Source organism: Prionailurus bengalensis, chromosome A2 (genome assembly GCF_016509475.1).
Source record: "Prionailurus bengalensis isolate Pbe53 chromosome A2, Fcat_Pben_1.1_paternal_pri, whole genome shotgun sequence".
Lineage (NCBI taxonomy): Eukaryota > Metazoa > Chordata > Mammalia > Carnivora > Felidae > Prionailurus > Prionailurus bengalensis.
This window is the reverse complement of record NC_057348.1, coordinates 53663785-53685761: the sequence shown is the minus strand read 5'-3', so window position 1 is coordinate 53685761 and position 21977 is coordinate 53663785. Positions and strand designations below refer to the sequence as shown.

The window sequence follows — 21977 nt, the reverse complement described above, 5'->3', positions numbered from 1 at the left end:
TATGAATTTCCTTTATCTGAACACAAATTTTTGTGTCAATGTGTACTTTTCTGGGAAGGGATCCACAACTTTCATCAAATTCCTTGACTCAAAATATGTGGAAGAATCACTGAAAGAAAGGTTCAGCAATTGCCCCTCTGAACAAAAGATCTCTGAGAGAGAGAGAGCACACACAGGCCACTGCTCTGCTCTCTGCAGTACGGTGGTCAAGGCAAATATGGGTTCAAACTCTCATTCCATTATGTTCTTGTACCAGCTACACAACCGTGGTAAGGCCCAGTTCCTCATCTTTAAACCAGGACTAACTGCACTTACCTCATGGAGGCGCATTTATTTTAAAAAATAAAATCATTTTGGGGTGCCTGGGTAGCTCAGTTGGTTAAATGTCTGACTTCAGCTCAGGTCATGATCTCGTAGTTCGTGAGTTCAAGCCCTGTGTCGGGCTCTGTGCTGACAGGTCAGAGACTGGAGACTGCTTCGGGTTCTGTGTCTCCCTCTCTCCCTGCCCCTCCCCTGCTCATGCTCTCTCTCAAAAATAAATATGAAAAAAATAAAATCATTTTGACTCACATATATTACATTAAGAAATACAAATAACATTAAAAAAATTTCATTTAATGTTTATTTTTTGAGAGAGACAGAGCACGAGTGGTGGAGGGACAGAGAGAGAGGGAGACACAGAACCTGAAGCAGGCTCCAGGCTCTGACCTGTCAGCACAGAGCCTGATGTGGGGCTTGAACCCATGAACCATGAGATCATGACCTGAGCTGAAGTTGGGTGCTTAACCGACTGAGCCACCCACGCACCCCACAAATAACATTTTTAATGAATGGAAATGTACATCTTAATTAACTGCTCTTTGAGAGCAGGGACAGCCATGTGGGGACAAGCCCTGCACTAGATCTGGGTTCTGCAGTTGGTTCTTTTGTGTGATTCCGAGCTAAGCCACTTAGCCTCTCTGTCTCTTTGCTCTTCTGCAAGAGGCCAGAATCACACCTGCATTCCTGCCTCATAATGACCTCAGATGTTCATTTATGAAAGCTCAAGCGAGACAGTGGCTGCAAAAGCATGTGGAAGAAAGCCTCTGAGTAAGACTGGTGATGAAAACAGCCAGATACACAAATGACTAAGACATATGGCCTATGAGTCACAGAGCAGGTGTCGGCTCATTGGCTGGCAATACCTTAAAAAGCCAAATCCTGCTGAGATTACCCCCAAACACTGCTGGAGAGGCCGCAGGAAGAAAAAAGTGAAAAGTAAAAGTCAGGAAACATAAGGCGCAGACCGGCAGGAGGAAAAGGTGGTAGCTATGATTAGAAGCAACAATGAGGCTAGGGAAAAGCAGACTCAGTTTAGGGACACCAGACTACAGAAAATGGTGTACCATGTGAATACACCTCTGCTTTTTCTGTTTCTATTTCTTTGAACACACCTCTTTCTTTAGCATGGAACACCCTTCTCCACCGCCTATTGATTAATGCCTATTTATTACTGGAAGATCACAGCAAAATGGTTTTGAGTCAGTGTGCTTAGGTCTAAGTACTACCCTTGAGCAAGTTACGTAACCTCCTCGGGTTCTACTTCCTCACCTGTCAGATAACAACAGGACCTACCTCCAGGGGTGATGTTAGGACTTCAGAGATAGTAGAGTACCTCGTATGTGGAGTATACCCAAGAAACACCAGCATGTACAACTATGGTACTGTTCTATGTGTCAATTCCTCAGAGGCTCTGGAGCTCAACTGCCTGGTCTGAGCTGACATAATCTCAGACAAGCTGTTTCTAGGTTCCCCATGTATGAGACGGAAGTAAGTACATCTACCTCAAAGGTTTCTTGAGAAGATGAACTGAGATATCAGGTAAAGCATACAGACTGGGAACCAGCACTACTGGAGCAACCAGTACCCACTGACCAGGACAATGGTGATGGTAATATATCACCATATTTATCACAGAAGAGTGTAATTGCTTACCTGCCTTCCTCTCCCACTAGACTGAATCCCTTGAGAACAGGGACGGAATCTTTTCCTCCTCTTCTATCTGCAGCACCTAGCCAGTGCCTGACACACACAGGCACCTGCAGTAAATGCTAGCTGAATAAAGGACCACAAAAGAGGAGGGGAGACCAGCACCCCTCTCAGGGCTAGTCCTTCAAGGACACAACCAACATACTTCAGTCTCCTTGGGCATTATCTGAAGGCCCTGATCCCCATCTCCAGAAAGGATTTCATGGAAGGTAAAGGCCAATCAGAGTGAATGCACTTGAGAAATGGATCAGAGGGGCGCCTGGGTGGCTTGGTCGGTTAAGCGTCTGACTTTGGCTCAGGTCATGATCTCACGGTCCGTGAGTTCGAGCCCTGCATCGGGCTCTGTGCTGACAGCTCAGAGCCTGGAGCCTGTTTCAGATTCTGTGTCTCCCTCTCTCTCTGCTCCTCCCCTGTTCATGCTCTGTCTCTCTCTGTCTCAAAAATAAATAAACGTTAAAAAAAAAAATTAAAAAAAAAAGAGAAATGGATCAGAGTTTCAGAGGGAATAGTAAAGAAACAATTATAACAAGTATTAAACTGGAAAATTAACCTAAAATATAAAAATAAGCCCATTTTTTCTAATATTTAGTATTTTTTTAATATTTAGATTGTGACTGTAATTATTACGGCCAAATAATGAATCAAGTATTGATAAGGGGGCATAATTTTCTGACAGAGTTGTCAGATATGGTTAAATCCTAGCCCCTGGCACCTGTGAATGTGACCTTCTCTGGAAACAGGGCCTTCGCAGATGTAACCAAGTTATGATGAAGTGGTACTGAGTGGTATCCTTGAAGGAAGAAGGAAATTTGGACACAGACACAGAGACAGACACAAGGGGACCTCCACGTGAAAATAAAGAACCGGGAGGGATGCATCTTCAAGTTAAGGAAGGCCAAAGATTGCTGGCTACCACCAGAAGCTAAGGCCAGACACGGAAGATGGAAGGATCATCCTCTAGAGTCTTCCGAGAGAGCACACCCCAGGTGACACCTTGATTTTGGACTTCTGGTCTCCAGAAGTATGAGAATACATTTCTGCTCTTTTAAGCCACAAGCCACAAGCCAAGCTTGTGGTACTTTGTTATGGCAGCTCTAGGAAACTACTACAAGGATCAATAAAATCCTTGGAACGTTATTACTATAGCGCTTATGAAGGGATAACCCCAGGCAGGTGGCAATCTCCCCCCATCCAGAACCTCACATACTCAAAATGGCTTGATGCCATGCCATGTTCACTGCCAGCATGATCCGGATGCAGTTCTGAGGGTCAGGCTTCTGCTCTGTTTCTGAGTCTTAGTGTTGACTGCGGCTTTTCTGCAGCTACTACTGGGATGGGGGCTCTACTCCTGGGATGGGGGCTCTGCTGGGTCCTTAGCAGGCCCCTCCCATGGACTAGAACCTGACATCCAGCCCCTGCCTGCAGTTATAGCCAGAGCAGCCACTGAGATCTCCCCGGTATCACTGCCTCCTGGCCACTCCTCTGGCCATGGGGTTACCGAGCACGAAACCGAAAAGGAGCTGTCAGATTCTGCCAGTATGTGCTAGAAGCAAGATGAAACATCATCATGGGCATGGATATTTTTAGGAGGCTTACAGAAGAGGTGCACTTTGAGTTACCCTTCAAGGATGCTGAGGATTTATTTATTTATATGTTTTTTAAGTATTTATTTATTAGTATAATTCTTTTTTTTTTTTTTTTTTAGTTTTTTTTTTCAACGTTTATTTATTTTTGGGACAGAGAGAGACAGAGCATGAACGGGGAAGGGGCAGAGAGAGAGAGGGAGACACAGAATCGGAAACAGGCTCCAGGCTCCGAGCCATCAGCCCAGAGCCCGACGCGGGGCTCGAACTCACGGACCGCGAGATCGTGACCTGGCTGAAGTCGGATGCTTAACCGACTGTGCCACCTAGGCGCCCCTATCATTCTTATATATATATTTTAAAATTTATTTATTTTGAGACAGAGTGCAAGCTTGAGCCAGAGTCAGCATGGGGCCTGATGTGGGGCTTGAACTCACGAACCATGAGATCATGACCCAAGCTGAAATCAAGAGTCAGATGCTTAAACGACTGAGCCACACAGGCACCCCTAAATTTTTTTTAATGTTTATTTTTGAGAGACAGAGTGTAAACAGGAGAGAGGTAGAGAGGGAAAGGGGGACAGAAGATCTGAAGTGGGCTCTGTGATGACAACAGACAGCCTGATGTGGGGCTCGAACTCATGAACTGAGATCATCACCTGAGCTGAAGTTGGACACTCAGCCAACTGAGTTACCCAGGTGCCTTTATCCATCTATCTATCTATCTATCTGTCTATCTATCTATCAAGTTTGTTTGTTTTTGAGAGAGAGAAAGAAAATACTCACGTGTGTGAGCAGGGCAGGGGTGGGGGTTGGGGGGAGACAAATGATCCCAAGCAGACTCCAAGCTCTGAGCTGTCAGCACAGAGCCCAGCACAGGGCACACACTCATGAATCATGAGATTATGACCTGAGCTGAAATCAAGAGTTGGATGCCTAACTGACTGAGCTACCCAGATGCCCCTCAATGAAGATTTAAATGCATGAACATTGAGTCAACAAAATCCTACCAAGGGACCACTAAGTGTTGGGGCTGAAGGGAGGAATCCGGCATGGTCTCTGCTCTCCAGGAACTGATAGTCTCAATCCAGGTATGTGATGGATGGCACAGGGAGGGACGCCAAGGCAGACTGCATGGGAGCCAGAGGAATGACCTCAATCAAGGGTGGGGTGGTGGTGAGGAAAGAACCTCTAGGAGAGTGGTATGTAGGCTGGATCGTGAGATGTACAGTGATAGCTAGGCAGTGCATGTGTTTGGGGGGGTCAGGGAGAAAAGTTTGGGGGAAATGGGAAGAGTGTAAAGAAAAGCTAGAGGAAGGAATTGTGGCTGTGTGAGTGGATGAGGAAGAGTCTCTGTGAAAGTGTTTCTGTCACCCTGCAAGTGCAGAGCAAGGAAAGAGGACAGGGCAGGAGGCCAATTTTAGACTTAAGTGTATAAGTGTATGCATCTTAGCACTTAAAGACATATACATTACAGGGTAATTGTTCATAATTTGGAAGGAATTAGAAGGGCAAAATATTTGGTTTAGGATTATTTAAAAAAGTAAACAATACATTTCAAATTCAATTTGATCCACAATAAGTTCAGACATAATTTTCAAGGACACATACACTACCAAAAAGAAAAAAAAAAAGCCATGGACTACCACAGTGGAAAAGGTTATCTACAAACAGATCTGATTTAAGTTGTAGCTCTGGCCAAGGCCATCATGACTTACTTTTCTGACGTGATTATAGGCATGTCTGTCTTCATGTCTGTAACAACAAAGACGTTCTGTTAGTTCAGACAAATTTTTTTCCTTAAGGAAAAAAAAAACACTGAAAATGCAACAAAGACAAAGATAATTTTAAGAAGCCCCAAATCGCACATCTAACAGGTTCACTAATCCTGCCCAACCAGCAATGGCAAACACGTGCCTCATTAGCCATCCCTCTGTGAACCCAACCCCTGGAAGGGGATGCTGACAGATCACGGTGCTCTTGCTGTGCTCAGATGTGACCCTGAAATCCTGCTCAACTCGACCCTGCAGCTCAGCAGCAGTGGCATGTGCTTAGGATTAGAGGCTTGATAATCTGCCTCCTCTATGCCACCTCTCAATGTACATGCCCTCTACTTTTGGATGAGAACATCAAGGCCCTAAAGCTGCGCACTTTATTGCTATTGTCCAGTGCTCCACAAAGCATCTTTTATTTTTTTTAATTTTTATTTTTTTTATTTAATTTTTAAATTTTTTTGTAATACAGCTTAAAGTCGGTGCCGTCAGTGCAATCAACCTGCCCTATACTCTAAAGAAAGGAAGAGTGGCAAAATAACCTTCACATCGCTTTCAGCAGTTTTTTAAAAATTTTTTGAATGTTTATTTTTCAGAGAGAGAGAGAGACAGAGTGTGAGCAGGGGCAGAGGTGGGGCAGAGAGAAGGGAGACACAGAATCTGAAGCAGGCTCCAGGCTCTGAGCTATCAGCACAGAGCCCAAAGCGGGGCTTAAACTCATGAACTGTGAGATCGTGACCTGAGCCCAAGTTGGACACTTAATCAACTGAGCCACACAGGCACCCCTTAGCAGTTATTTCATAGGTGGTAGCATATTGTGTAAAAAAGTAAATGATTAATTATGTTGATATGATTGAGAGCCAGGATTTTTTACATGAAACAACTTACACCAGGAAGCAAGGAAGCTTATCAAAAACTGCTAGGCTTATTTCAAAAGAGACTCTGCTGGCCAAACATGGAAACATTCGAGCATCAATAAGAATAATACTACAATTTGTTTTAAAATCCAGTCATTGGTAATAGTATCCCCCCAAAATGCTTGAATCTTTTAATTTATACTGGTACATACTAACACATGCCAGAAGAAATTCACTGTTTACCTGTGGAGGATTCATCATTTTGGAAATTGGTAAACATGATCTGGCTCTCAGGGTAACCAAGTAGTGAGGGGTTTCTCTTTATAGAACATTCTCACCACTAAACAAAGAAGGAATAATAGGATTTGAATATCACCATTTTGCATCCTCTATTAAAGCATGATCGCCAACAGTGCTGATGACATACAAGGAGACAAGACATTTTTTTGTCTTGTAAGGAAACACACAGGACCACCCATGAGATAGGCTGCCCCCAAACTTGAGCCTGAATCCAATCAAGCCTCTAACTCCAATTCATAGGAAACAGTGTCAAAGAGTATATTTATTAAGCCAGTGTTGCTCAGAGTACTCAAGTGTCACAAGGTAAGTCCTTTGCACCAGAATGGATATAGATGACATGGTATTTAGTTATTTACCTACGGCTTCCTGCTCTATGAAAATCTGACTGTGGAAACAAGGTGAGCTGAACTAAGCAATGTGCTGAGTGAGTCGGTTGCTTAAAGGTTGGTGCAAGCCCTTCTTGGACTGTCCACAAGCAGATGAAGGACCGCACTGGGCCTGTGACCTCCTTTGTTGAGCACCATGTTAACAGCACAATAAGGATGTAATCATCTGAGAACTGACCAGGGGGAAGTTGTGTAGGACAGAAGATCCATTGCTTCAACAAATGAACCACCGGGAAAAAAATCATGGCAGGGAAACATATGTTAAAATCAACTTCGGGTATCTTAGTCAGTTGCAGTGTATGGGCCCTAGATGGATTTTGAGTCAGTCTCCAAAAAAGAAAAAAATTGAGACGATGGATAGATTTTGGATGAGGCTAAGGAATTAATATTAATTTTTAAAAGTGATAATGGTACTACAATTATGTTTTGGGTTTTTTTAATATTATAATTTTTTTTTAAGTAAGCTTTATGCCCAACATGGGGCTTGAACTCATGACCCCAAGATGAAGACTTGCATGCTCCACCTACTGAGCCAGCCAGGCATCCCTTTTTTAAAAATCCTTTTTTTAAAAAAAATTTTTAATGTTTTTATTTATTTTTGAGACAGAGACAGAGCATGAGCAGGGGAAGAGCAGAGACAGAGGGAGACACAGACTCTGAAGCAGGCTCCAGGCTCTGAGCTGTCAGCACAGAGCCCAACTTGGGGCTTGAACTCATGGACTGTGAGATCATGACCTGAGCCAAAGTCGGATGCTTAACCGACTGAGCCACCCAGGTGCCCCACTTTGTTTTTTTTTTAAGCCGTTAGATTTTTCAAAAAGAATCACTATAGAAATACATAATGAACCACTTAGAGATGCTGTGATAGGATGTGAGGGATCTTTTTCAAAATAACCTGGGGACTGGGAGAGTGAGAACAGATGAAGCGAGACTGGCCATGAGTTAATTATTAAAGCTGATGGGTGAGAACATGGGAATTTATTCTACTATTCTCTTTACTTTTGTATGTCTGAGAATTTTTTTTTTTCATAATTAGTGTTTCGAAAAGAGAGGAAGGAAAAGTGGAAAAAACAGCATGATGACCCTGCCTATACCCGCCATCCAGCTTCAGCAGTTACTAACATTTGGCCAGAAACCTAGAAAGTTTTCAAATAGTGTAATGATCTTAATAATTGAGAACCTGTTCCTGATCTATGTAGGAACTAAGTTTCAGACAGTAATAGAAATTTGAAGGAAATGAATTTATGCCAGGGAAGCAAAAATTAAGTTTGTGGGCCACCCTGAAGGAGTAAATCTCAAATATTCATTTTAGGAGATTCTTCAGATTCTGGCTTCAGCCTCATCTTCTACCCTCTCTGTCCACTCTCTTCTACTTGTTGGCCCTGTCGCCACCTCAGGCTGCCTGCCATTCCATGGACCTGCCGTGCATTTGCTCCTTCTCAGCCTCTGCATGGCTTCCCCTGCCTGTTTCCCCCAGTCTGTTTGGTGAACTCTTACTCATTCTTCAGAGCCCAGCTCCTCCTCCTTGGTGTTTCTTCCTAATCTTCTCAGGCAAAGTTAATCAGTCCTTTTATAATCCTTCACTTGGTCATATGTCAGCTAGGGTTAGAATCCATCATTTCTGGTCTGCGCCCTCAATTAGACTGTATCTCAAGGAGAGGGGATTTGCTTTTTTACCTGTTTATCTCTAGCGCTTGGCACATGGAAGGCTGTCAGTAAAACTTGCTAAATAGTTACATGTTAAATTACCAGAAGAGGGAGGTCATGACACAGCAAACTGAAATTCCTAAGGAGGTAGGAGTCTGTGAACTCACTTTCCTAGGCTTTTAACAGCCGATTGATTATCCTCTATTCCAAGCCTCTAACACGCTGGGGTGAAGGCTTGAGTTTGGGTAAGGAGAAATGACTTGCCCAAAGTCAGGGTGAAGGAAGATGAGGACTAAAACCCACACCATCAGGTGACCAGTATGTAACATTGTAGGCGGAAAGGTTCAGCCAGCCAGATTCCCAGAGCTAGAACTAGAGCCCAGAACTCACAGGTCCACACCCAGAACCAACACTGCCACGAAAGTTACTTCACCAACCCTTTCTGTAGGTATGCATGGGGCACTTTCAGTGAAGATGCTTTGTGGAGCACCAAAAACCATAAAACACCTAGGAATAAATCTAACCAAAGAGGTGAAAAATCTATATGCTGAAAACTATAGAAAGCTTACAAAAGAAATTGAAGAAGGCACAAAAAAATATAAGAACAGTCAATACTTCTCGGTAGGAAAAACAAATATTGTTAAAATGTCGATACTACCCAAAGCAATCTACATATTCAATGCAATCCCTATCAAAGTAACACCAGTATTCTTCACAGCGCTAGAACAAATAATCCTAAAATTTGTATGGAACCAGAAAAGACCCCGAATAGCCAAAGCAATCTTGAAAAAGAAAACCAAAGCCAGAGGCATCACATTCCCAGACTTCAAGCTATACTACAAAGCTGTAATCATCAAGACAGTAAGGTACTGGCACAAGAACACTCAGATCAATGGACCAGAATAGAGAACCCAGAAATGGACCCATAAAATATGGCCAACTAATCTTTGACAAAGCAGGAAAGACTATCCAATGGAATAAAAACAGTCTCTTCAGCAAGTGGTGCTGGGAAAACTGGACAGTGACATGCAGAAGAATGAACCTGGACCACTTTCTTACACCATACACAAAAATAGACTCAAAATGGATGAAAGACCTCAATGTAAGACAGGAAGCCATCAAAATCCTCGAGAAGAAAGGAGGCAAAAACCTCTTTCATCTTGGCCGCAGCAACTTCTTACTCAACACGTCTCTGGAGGCAAGGGAAACAAAAGCAAAAATGAACTATAGGGACCTCATCAAAATAAAAAGCTTCTGCACAGCAAAGGAAACAATCAGCAAAACTAAAAGGCAACCGATAGAATGGGAGAAGATATTTGCAAATGACATGTCAGATAAAGGGTTAGTCCAAAATCTATAAAGGACTTATCAAACTCAACACCCAAAAAAAAAATGATCCAGTGAAAAATGGGCAAGAGACATGAATAGACACTTCTCCAAAGAAGACATCCAAATGGCCAACTGACACATGAAAAATGCTCAACATCACTCATCATCAGGGAAATATAGACCAAAGCCACAATGAGATACCACCTCACACCTGTCAGAATGGCTAACATTAACAACTCAGGCAACAACAGATGTTGGCAAGCATACAGAGAAAGAGATCTCTTTTGCACTGCTGGTGGGAATGCAAACTGGTGCAGCCACTCCGGAAAACAGTATGGGGGTTCCTCAAAAAATTAAAAATAGAACTACCCTATGACCCAGCAAATGCACTACTACGTATTTATCCAAGGGATACAGGTGTGCTGTTTCGAAGGGGCACATGCACCCCAATGTTTATAGCAGCACTATCAACAATAGCCAAAGTATGGAAAGAGCCCAAATGTCCATCGATGGCTGAATGGATAAAGAAGATGTGGTATATATATACACAATGGAGTATTACTCAGCAATCAGAAAGAATGAAATCTTGCTATTTGCAATCACGTGGTGGAACTAGAGGGTACTATGCTAAGCGAAATTAGTCAGTCAGAGAAAGACAAATATCATATGACTTCACTCATATGAGGACTTTAAGACACAGAACAGATGAACACAAGGGAAGGGAAGCAAAAGTAATATAAAAACAGGGAGGGGGACAAAACAAGAGACTCTTAAATATGGAGAACAAACAGAGGGTTACAGGAGGGGTTGTGGGAGGGGGGATGGGCTAAATGGGTAAGCGGCATTAAGGAATATACTCCTGAAATCATTGTTGCACTATATGCTAACTAATTTGCATGTAAAATAAAAAAACTAAAAAAGAAAAGGAATCTGTGGTATATCCTTCCTTAAATTAAAAAAAATATATTTATATCCACCCACCTCCAGATAAACCATAACATACTATGCAGACTCCCCTTTACTCTGCTGTCTTCACTTAGGAATACATCTCTGTGATCCCTCATTCTCAGCTCAGCTCCACAGCACTTTATTATACGAATGTAGTACAGTTTAATGACTGGTCCCCTCCTAATGGGTATCTGGATTGTTTCCAGTCTTTTAATGTAAGAAAAAGCACTGCAGTGAATAGCCTTGTGTTATTTCTTTTCATATATTTGCCAGTGTATCTTTTAAATAAATTCCTAGAAATGGAATTGCTGGGTTAAAAGTAAATGCATATACTGGGACAACTGGATATCCATGGGCACAACATTGAAGCTGGAACTCTACCTTATATCAGACACAAAAATTAACTCAAAATGGATCACAGACCTAAATTTAAGAGCTGAAATTGTAAAACTATTAGAAGAAAATACGGGGGGAAATCTGCATAAGCTTGGATTTGGCAATGGTTTCCTAAATAAGCTACCAAAACCAGAGGCAATGAAAGAAAAAAAAAAGATAAACTGGACTTCATGAATATTAAAAACTTTTACCACTTCACACTGAGATGGCTATCATAAACAAAATAAAACACCGAAAAATCAAAAGCCAAAAAACAGGAAGTGGAGACATTAGAAATTTTGTGCATTGCTGGTGGGAATGTGACATGGGGTAGGTGTTAAGGAAAACAGTTTGACATTACCTAAAAAAACTAAAATACAATTATCATATGACCCAGCAAGTTCACTCCTAGGTATGTACCTAGGAGAAATGAAAATATATGTCCACACAAACACTTGTATATGAATGTTCACAGTGGCACTACTCACAACAGCCCTAAAGTGGGAACAACCCAAATGTCCATCTCTGGATGTATGGATAAACAAAACATGATATATCCATAAAATGGAATATTATTCAGGATGAAGTTCTGATGCATACTACACAGGGATGAATCTTGAAAATATCTTAAGTAAAAGACACAAAAGGCTTCAAAATGTATGATTCCACTTACATAAATATCTAGAACGGGCAACCTCACAGACACAGAAAACATATTAAGGTTACCAGTGGTTAAGGGGAGAGGAGGACTGGGGGAAAAAGCAAATGTATATAGAGGCGCCTGGGTGACTGAGTTAGTCGAGCATCTGACTTTTGATCTCGGCTCAGGTCATGACCTCACGGTTGGTGAGTTCCAGCCGTTCTTGGGCTTTGCGGTGACAGTGCAGAGCCTGCTTGGAATTCTTTCTCCTTCTCTCTCCGGCCCTCCACCACTTGTTCTCTCTCTCTCAAAATAAATAAACTTAAAAAAAAAAAAAAAAGCAAACGTATATATAATTTTGTTAGGCATTGCCAAATTCCCCTTGTAATAGCTGGACCACCTGCGTTCCCATCAGCAATGCGTGAGAATATTTCTTAGGGCCTTACCAAGGAGAATATTGTCAAACTTTCGGATTTTTGCCAATCTGACTGCTGAAATGGTACCTTACCACAGTTTTAATTTGTGTTTTTTTCTTACAATGAAATGTTTTTAAAAATGCTAATTATGTTCTAATATGCCAGCATTGGTTATGTAATCACCATGAGACTTCCTTAAACAAATACACTAGGGTAAAAGATTTATATGTTAAAGAAGTCAAGGTAAGCAAGTAAGAACTATACACATTGGTTAATGTTTTAACAAATTCATTAACGTTATGGTTATTGTTGTAAATTCTAATTCTAAAAATAAAAAATATAAAACTCATTTTGCATGCAGGTGATGAGGTACTTAATTACTAGTACTTTCCACATGCACAGTACCCTGTTAGTCAACGTTCAACAACAGAAAAGCGTAAATAACATTTCTGACAATTCCAGAAATTCGATAAAACACATTTTCACCAACCATAAGGACCCTCCACCTTGATTAGAATTAGTCTAGTTGCTAGTTTTAGCAGTAAAATTGCCACTGTGCATGTTACCTCTTCTCTAGAGAATCTTCCTATATAATTTTCAAGAATTTCCTGCATAATCTGAAGCATAAGATCAAAAATAAAAGAAAATAACTTGTCGAAAGAATTGAAAGATTTAAGTTTACCTTTCCACTTAGCAACAAGCTTAGGATCTGAAATTGTGAAGTTTGGACGGCTTCTAGACAGGATACCTTTTCCAAAATAACCCTTCCGGGAAAAGAGAAAACAAGTTAGTACACGTTTAATTACTAATTTTTTAGCAGAAGGAAAACAACTATTTGTTTTTTTTTAAAATATAAGAAATTTACTGTCAAATTGGTTTCCATACAACACCCAGTGCTCATCCCAAAAGATGCCCTCTTCAATACCCATCACCCACCCTTCCCTCCCTCCCACCCCCCATCAGCCCTCAGTTTGTTCTCAGTTTTTAAGAGTCTCTTATGCTTTGGCTCTCTCCCACTCTAACCTCTCTCTCTTTTTTTTTTTTTTTCCTTCCCCTCCCCCATGGGTTCCTGTTAAGTTTCTCAGGATCCACATAAGAGTGAAAACATATGGTATCTGTCTTTCTCTGTATGGCTTATTTCACTTAGCATAACACTCTCCAGTTCCATCCACGTTGCTACAAAGGGCCATATTTCATTCTTTCTCATTGCCACGTAGTACTCCATTGTGTATATAAACCACAATTTCTTTATCCATTCAACAATAGCCAAATTATGGAAAACAACTATTTGAGTTAACAAGAGATTCATTCTACTTTTCATAGCTTTATATCTTCCCTCTAGTTACTTAAAAAAAAAAATGCCCCCATTAATGAATTGGCTATGGAGGGGGAAAAAAAGCAAGCAAGCTACCAATCTCAACCCACACCTATCATTTATGGAAAACAGCAAAAACTAGAACTTGCCTTCATCTAAGAAGAGGTCCTCAACCAGAAGAGAGAACAGATAAGGAGCCAAGGACATGCTGAAGCCTCATCTGTCCATGACACAGAACAATATGCCACTTAGGTTGCCTCCGGGGATGGAATGGGAGCGAGTGGGGATTCTTACTTTTTACTCATTACATTTCTGTAAACTGCTGGACATTTTTATGAACACACAAGCCTTTTATAATGGAAAGACAAGAAAGGTCAATGCGTTGAAATATGGGTTCATGGGTCGGGGAGTTATCCTCATTAACATATGGCTTTGGGGCACCTGATTCAAATTGTGCTGTTCCCATACTACAATGCACCAAACGGCAAGGAAAGAATATGGCTCAATTATAGTTTGCTTTGGGAATGGATGGGGAGAAGCAACAGGGACAGCTGGCTCAGGGCTGTGAGGAAGGAGCCACACCAAAGCAGCTGGCACTTACTTTCCCATACAGCTGCTCGATATCTTCTGCGTTTCTCACAATTACATTGTTGTTTATCATTTCAGCAGTGAATATTTTGAAGTCTTTCTTAGGCCCACCATCCTGACCAAAAGGGATCGGCAAAGGAGATTCATAACTCTCATACACTCTTCTTTTCCTCTTTGGGGCGTGGAAAACTGCTTCCGCCATTTCTCAAGGGTAGCTGTTTTTTAAAGAGTATAACAGGGAGAAAGAAATAGCCAATCAATAACTATATTGATCAAAAATGGGAGTGCATCTCTAGGCTCAGAAAATGTTGTAGTCTGTTGGAAAAATAAATATATACAACGCAGGGAACTAAAAGAAAGAGTAATGAGAACAAATCCCAATCACGTAGAGTATCTCAATTCCCACAACCATGCCCAAGAAGCCAGTGGCAATATTTCTAATTATAGTGGACAAGACTGAGGCCTAGTGACATGCCCAAAGTTACAATGCCATGCAAAAGTCTGATAGCAAGCATGATAGGATTCCCGCCTTTTAGGATTACTCCCATTCTTTCACTCAGGCAACAGACAATTTACTGAGTACCTACCAGCGGCTCCCAATAATCAGAGGTGCTAGGGGTATAAAGATAAAACCAAAAGAGACACTGTCCTCAAAGGATTAAATCTAAGCCAGCATTTTGTTTTTCAAAAAAGGACCTTAAAATCCATTCTAAACATTAGGTCAATCATCTCCCAATTTTTAAGGTAAATTAATAAATAATAACAATGACAGAAACAATTATCATTTAAGGGTCTATCATGCATCAAGAGCAGGAACCCTAAAGCCAGAGTAGCAGCTGTGTGATTTGGGGCAAAAGTTACTTAATCTCTCCATGCTTTGGCTTCCTTGCTTGCAAAATAAGGCTAAAAACAGACTCTATCTTGGAGTTAAGACCCATAAAGGTCCTAGAAGAGTACCTGATACACAATGAGCACTGTGGGTATATTTGCTTTAATTATTATTATGGGGTGAGTACTACCAACTCCATTCTACAGATGAGGAAAACAGGTTCAGGTTACAAAGATTTTGTAAAAGGCCCCTTCAGATGATCCCAGGTCTGTGGAATTCTAAAGCCTATGCTCTTCTCTCTGGGTTCTGCTGTGAGCACAGGCTGCATCTGTCTCCCTTTGTCTGAAGGCTCACTATTTCTCAAGGTTAGGAGCTAAAGGGTTCCGGAGAATGATGGAATTGCTTGCTGTGCACTGAATACTCTGAGGAAGTAAAGGAAGCCAAAGTGAGTACCTCTCCCTTCCAGGCCTTATACTCAATTTGAAGAGACAAAACACACACAAAAGCAAATCGAAGGTAACACAACAAGCTGCAATTCAATAATGGCTAAAGGAAGGAAATGGAGTTGAGTGCTTTGGGTGATAAAGCAACAGAGCCACAGCAGATACATTTGACTTAGGAAAACCCAACCCCATGTAAGGAGGGAAAATGTAAACAGTGCAAGAGTTTGGGCACTCCACTCTCCCAACAGACACCCCGGAACATGAGGGGAGACTTGAATCTGCTGCTCCCTCCATCCCGGGCCTGGGCTCGACTTAAGCTGAGAGCATATCTGGTGCTTAAAGATACACTGGAGCCAGATCACACGTTTCATCTACATGGATCCAAAGAACGAAGTAAAACTTCGTTAAGTGCCTCCTGCAGTTAACACCAGCATCCCACTGGGCAATACATGCGATCAAGCCTGAAATAGCCAATGATGGTGGCCAAATCTGAGGAAGGTAAGTGGTTTCATGGGTTCATGACCATTAAAAAGAAATTGCATGCCTTGTCCAATGTGTGATACCTTTATACATCCATCCTCTCAAAGAAACTGAGGAATTAGATGGGGACAAAGGAAAACACAGACCAAGGAAGAGTTATAGAGATTGATAAATTACAAAGATAACTATGAAAAATAAGAATCAGCAAGTTGGAAGCTTCATAGAATTGACCAAATATTCTAAGCAGCAAAATGCTAGAATAATTTAATTTTTAAATAGATCCCTCAATGGAATTACATACTGAACATGATACATATATACATTTTATCTATACACACACACATTATTGTAAAAGGCAAAAGATTTATACTATCTGAAGAGAAACCAGAGCATATGCACACATTATTGTAAAACATTCATAACAAAACAATGTGTATCGCATGTTGATGCACAATTAAGAGATTTTCTTCCAAGAGCATTTTATCTAAATTTTCACTTGCTGACTTATCCCTCAATCCAAGCCAACTATAGTATTGAGTATTCAACAGAAGCAGCAGCAATTTATTCTAAAACTTAATGCTTTTTTGAGGCAGGATGTTGGAATCTAGTGAGAAACTTTCAAGAGATATCCAGGAACAATTTGGACTTTTATGAGATTTTTCACTTTTATAACTTCTAGGTAGTATTTAACTTGTATAGGCTACATTTAGAATTTTTGAAAAAGAGGAAATGTTAAGTGGCTAACTGCAAGAACTTCCAATTAAATTCCCTTGAACAAGTGAAAATGAAGTTATATTTGAATTTGCCTGGGTTGGAATCTTCCCTCCGATTGCTGCTATACTTTTTTAAAAAAATTTTTTTAATGTTTATTTATTTTTGAGACAGAGAGAGACAGAGCATGAATGGGGGAGGGGCAGAGAGAGAGGGAGACACAGAATCAGAAGCAGGCTCCAGGCTCTGAGCCATCAGCCCAGAGCCTGACGCGGGGCTCGAACTCACGAACCGTGAGATGGTGACCTGAGCTGAAGTCGGACGCTCAACCAACTGAGCCACCCAGGCACCCTGCTGCTATACTCTTAACAAGCAAGAAGGAGCTAGGACACTTGGTGGCAAAAACCCTGTACTCCAACCCAAGTGTATGTAACAGAAAGTTTCCTGCCACAAAACATGCCGTTTTTCACAAAACCTCAGTCTGTGATCTGGTGTCACTTCTGCCCATGTGGCAGCATGCACATCAAGAAGCTGGCTCATAGTAGGCCTCCTATATACGCAAACCTGCCATTATTATCATGTGAACTTGCATAACCCACTTAAGCTCTCTGAGACCTGTTTCTTCATCTTCAAATTGAACAGGACTGGAAAACAGTCTGGAAATCACTCAAATGTTAAACACAGAATAACCATATGATCGGGGCACCTGGATGGTTCAGTTGGTTAAGCATCCGACTCTTGACTTTGGCTCAGGTCATGATCTCTTGGTTTGTAAGATCAAGCCCTGAATCGGGCTTTGCACTGACAGAGTGGAGCCTGCTTAGGATTCTCGGTCTTCCTCTCTGTCTGCACTTGCTCTCTCTCAAAATAAACAAAGAAACAAAAAAACCCCCGCAAAGAATAACCATGTGATCCAGCAATTCCACTCCTTGTACAGATATAAGAAAACTGAAAACATTTTCATGCAAAAATCTGTACCCAAATGTTTACAGCAGTGTGATTCATAATAGCCAAAAAGTGGAAACAACCCAAATGTCCATCTACAGATGAATGGATCAACAAAATGGGGTGTGTCCATATGTAATGGATTACCAGCAATAAAGGAATAAGGTGCTAATACATGCTACAGTGCATATGAAGCTTGAAAGCATTATGCTAAGTGAAAGCAGTCACAAAAGACCACATATTGTATAAGACCACTAATATGAAATGTCCATAATAGCAAATCCAGAGACCCCAAATGGACTAGTGGTTGCCTGGTGCTGAGGGAAGGGAGAAATGGGGTTATAGGTACAGGTTTATTTTGAGGGTGTTGAAAAGGTTTTAAAACTAAATTGCAGTGATGGTGATGGCTTCCCAACTCTGTGAATGTACTAAAATCACTGAACTGTACATTTTACAAGGGTGAGTTTTATGATGTGAATGATCTCTCAATAAAATTAAATAGGAGAAATGATCTCCAGTTTCATAGTTTTGTGAAAGAGTTGTCTTGTGCTGAATTTGAAAGACAAAGCAGGGGAGAAAGGAATTCACTATTCTCCATATCTGCAACAGGCATTTAAGAAATGTTTCTGTAGTGCCATTATAGAAGCACAACATAACGTAAGATGTGGCATGTGCATAAAACTAGAAGAGGTGATCATCATCAGTAGGTACAACACACCAGGCAGTCTATGCCATTGCTATACACATGGGTACTACTATTCTTATTTCACAGACAGGGAAATTGAGGCTTAAAGAGGGCCAGTTACCCAAGCCCTATCGTATGCAGACATAGCATTGCAAGAAGACTAGCCTAAAGGAGGACCCATGTCTAAAGCACACACAGATACAGAGGAATGACTGGGCCAGTTGTCAAGGGGTTTGGAATGCGAAGGCTGGTTCAGACTAGGGAGTCAATGCAGACTCTTAAGCAGGGAATGATAGCTGAAGAGAGATTAATTAACCTTGTATACAACAGTGGCTCTCAAGTTTGGCTGCCCTTAGAATCACCTGGGGAAATCTTAAAACTCCTAATGCCCAGAACTTACCTGCAACTCTATCAGAAATTCTGGGGTGGGACCCAGGTAAGTTCAACATGTAGCCAAAGCTGCCAACCACTGGTGATAGGATAGCCTATTCAAACTCAATCCCAACATCTCCTTAACATAAGTACTATTACTATTCCCGTTGTTCAGAAGAGGAAAGGGACTCAGGGGCTGAGTGCTACCCACCTGTAAGGGATTTGTTGCTTTTCCTTTACCAAACCTGGGCATACTTGACTCCAGACACAAGTAGTGTTAAGTATATTTACTATTAAAAGCAGGGCTTGTTCCTTATTCTTCCCTTGAGCAGACACACACTGTTTAGATGTTCAGTAAATGTTTATTCCAAAAAAAACAAAACACAGCAAAACAAAAACGGGGGAGGTAGCTCCATTTAACTTTCCAACCCCCTTGGAACACTCTGCCAAACAAGCCTGGTTAAAACCTCCCACCCAGTAAAGCTCACCTCCCAATTAAAAAATGTTTGAAGCTCCAACGGTGTACCTCCTGGGCTTAGGGGAGGCAAGGATGAAAGGGACAAGGCAAACAATCCAGTCCCTGGGGAGCTTTCAAGTTAGGACCTGAGACTAAGCCACATAAACAAAAGATAACCCTTTGAAGGCAGTTGTGAGGATAAGGTGGGTAATTGCGTGAAAAAGGCCAAGGCGCCTCATACTGGGCCTGTCGTGTGCAAAATGCTAGTCAGATGGAGGTTGCAACTTCAGTAAATGATGGCACACAAGCCAGAAAGTGTTCAGGGCCCACCAAATTCATAACTCCCTGTCTTAACTTATCCATTTGCGTATTTCCTTGAGTGCCCCCGGCGCCCCAAGAACCGCATTAGCTGCTGAGGCTTCCCTCGGGCAGAGACGGTGTCCCATGCACCTCGACGTCCCCAGCCCCCAGCACCGAACGTGGCGTCGTGTTCTTCGGAAAGAACGAAGAAGAGAAGCATGAATGGCTACAGGTGCTCGGACAAGGGGAGAGGGGCTAATTCCGGCGGAACCGGGAAGCCTGGCTCCCCATTTCGGTCCATTCTAGTCTGGCTGTGGGACCCCGGGGAAAGTCTCTACACTCCCCGCTCCAGCTCCTGAGGACTTTCGAAGAAGCCAAAGTCTCCTCTCACAGCAGACCCCCCCCACAGGGAGCAGCCGCCGCGACGCTTAGCGTCACGAGCCGTAGCTCGCCACAGGCCCCGGAGCCTTACCTTCCAGAGCCCCACGCGCCCCTTGTTACCTCGGCAACACCAGCCGGAGGGCTGACACCGCCGCCGTCAAGCAGTACGGTCGCAAAACCGTGCGAATGCGCAGCCGCAGAGTCCGCGGGAGCGCCCGCGGGGGTCTTTGCCTCGAGCGCCTGCGCACAGCGTGAAGGAGGGTTTTCTGTGCTTGCTGCTCGCTCTTTGGTGCGTGTGAGCGAGTTGTCTGTATTACCCTTCCCAGGATTGTACCTTCCCAGGATGTGTACGCCATCCTACACAGATGGTGTTTTCGTTTAATGCTCACGACAGTCTCGCAAGATTCATTTTACAAATGAGATCCGAAGTGATTTGTCCGATGTCACATAGCCAGGAGGTAGTGGAGCCCAAGCTTTAACCCAGGCATGAAGACTTAGAATCTGTCGGCGGGCGGGGTGGGGAGGGTGGTGAGGGGCTAGGGATAGGCACTTGAGGCGACAAGACTTTACTGTTTGACCTGGCCCTGACGCTCACCTCCGCTTTCTCAGTGTGTATGTATAAGCTGCAGCATGCCCGGAACTTGTAAGGAAGCGGCCTCTCACAGACACCTGACTCAAAGTCTCTGTGTGCACTGGTTGCCCTGTGCAGTGTGAAGGACGACAGCCAGGAGTCAGACCTGCCTTTGAATGCCCACCTCCTCCCTGGTCTTGAGTGACTTTACTTTTCTAAGACTCCGGTACCTCTATTGAAAAGTGGGCCATCAGAATTATGCTGGATGAGCAAAGCAAAATGTGTTGGGAGGTGTAAAAATTTCTCCTGACCTGGTTATTTTAAAGGACTTCTAGTAAGGAGTCCAATATATGCCTTCCCAAATATGAATCCCAGGGTCTCCAGCACACATACCACACATGCTGGGCAGGTGGGGAAGGTGGGTGACAGGGAAGGGTGGCAAATAATGACAGAGATTCATGGGGCTAGGGTGTAATGGGCTTTGAAATCTGGGACTTTCCCCCAACTTTCTCTTGTCTCCAGGCCTTCTCTCTCTCTCTCTCTCTCTCTCTCTCTCTCTCTCTCTCACACACACACACACACACACACACACACACACACACACACACCTTGCCTTGGCCTAGAACATCCTTCTCCCCTCTGTTTGCAGCAGTGATTCCTTAGTAATTAGGCCTCACCTCAAATATCTCTTCCTCCAGGAGACTTCCTTTTGACTCCCCGAGCTGAATTGGATGACTTTCTTCTATGTTCCTGCAATATTCTGATGGACACGGTGTTGTCCCTGTTTCCTGGTCCTCCTTAAGCAGAGGCTTTCAGGGGATGGTCTACCTGCACAGGCCTTAATTGCTCTAAGAGTTCAGACTTAAGATAAATCAAAATCAGAATAGCTTCCTGGTTAGAGTGTTGCAAAAAGGGAGAACTTCAGCAAGGTTCATCAAACAGTGGTATCACAGGATGAATTGGCGGGGAAGAGACAGCTGGCAGAAAGCTCTAATATTGTACTACCAGAACTTGCCAGTTTAGGAAATACTGGTTTTAGAATGAGATAGGCTTTGTTTTAAGTTTATTTATTTTTTGAGAGAGAGTGGAAGTGTGGGAGGGGCAGAGGGAGAGGGAGAGAGAGAATCCCAAGGAGGCTGCACGCTGTCAGCACAGAGCCCGATGAAGGTCTCACACTCATGAACCATGAGATCATGACCTGAGCCAAAATCAAGAGTCGGACACTTAACGGCCTGAGCCACCCAGGTGCCCCTAGAATGAGAGAGGAAAGGGAACCTGGAGGTTGTCCAGTTCAATTTCCTTATTTAACTGATAAGAAAAAAGGTTCAGAGTTGCCAAAGGTGGCAGAGCATGTCTTAGGTGGCACCGACACTGCAGCCACATCTCCTGAACCTCTCAGCACAGAACTCTGCATTCAAGGGTTTGGGATTTGCCCATAATGAGATCTCAGGTGGCGTCCTGGAGAGCCCTGTCCCCACAGAGGTCCAGAGTGAAAGCTACTGAATAAGATATTCTTCCCCTGAGATTTTCACTTCAGTGTGTTTTTTAAAAATCTTTTGAAAAAAAAAATAAAACCTTTTGTTATGGTCATTTTCAAACACAAAAGTAGAGAGAATATTC

At 42.6% G+C, this 21977-nt stretch overlaps 1 protein-coding gene across 3 annotated transcripts in view; it reads right to left on the bottom strand.

Annotated features, from left to right (window-relative positions):
• The window catches only part of TSEN2 (tRNA splicing endonuclease subunit 2), a 49340-nt gene extending 29363 nt beyond the window's left edge, over positions 1-19977 (bottom strand). Inside the window, exons 1-5 of one of the 3 annotated variants that reach the window (XM_043588152.1) lie at positions 19878-19924; positions 18860-18987; positions 14197-14398; positions 12963-13044; positions 5329-5365 (exon numbers count right to left, since the gene is read on the bottom strand). In XM_043588152.1, the coding sequence (XP_043444087.1) occupies positions 5329-5365; positions 12963-13044; positions 14197-14385 (308 nt within the window). In that variant the 5' untranslated portion in view covers positions 14386-14398; positions 18860-18987; positions 19878-19924. Of the gene's footprint in view, positions 1-5328; positions 5366-5527; positions 5599-12962; positions 13045-14196; positions 14399-18859; positions 18988-19877 lie in introns of those variants that run through there. The other 2 variants (XM_043588151.1, XM_043588153.1) reach the window with 2 other exon arrangements.
• Between the last annotated feature and the right edge of the window lie 2000 nt (positions 19978-21977).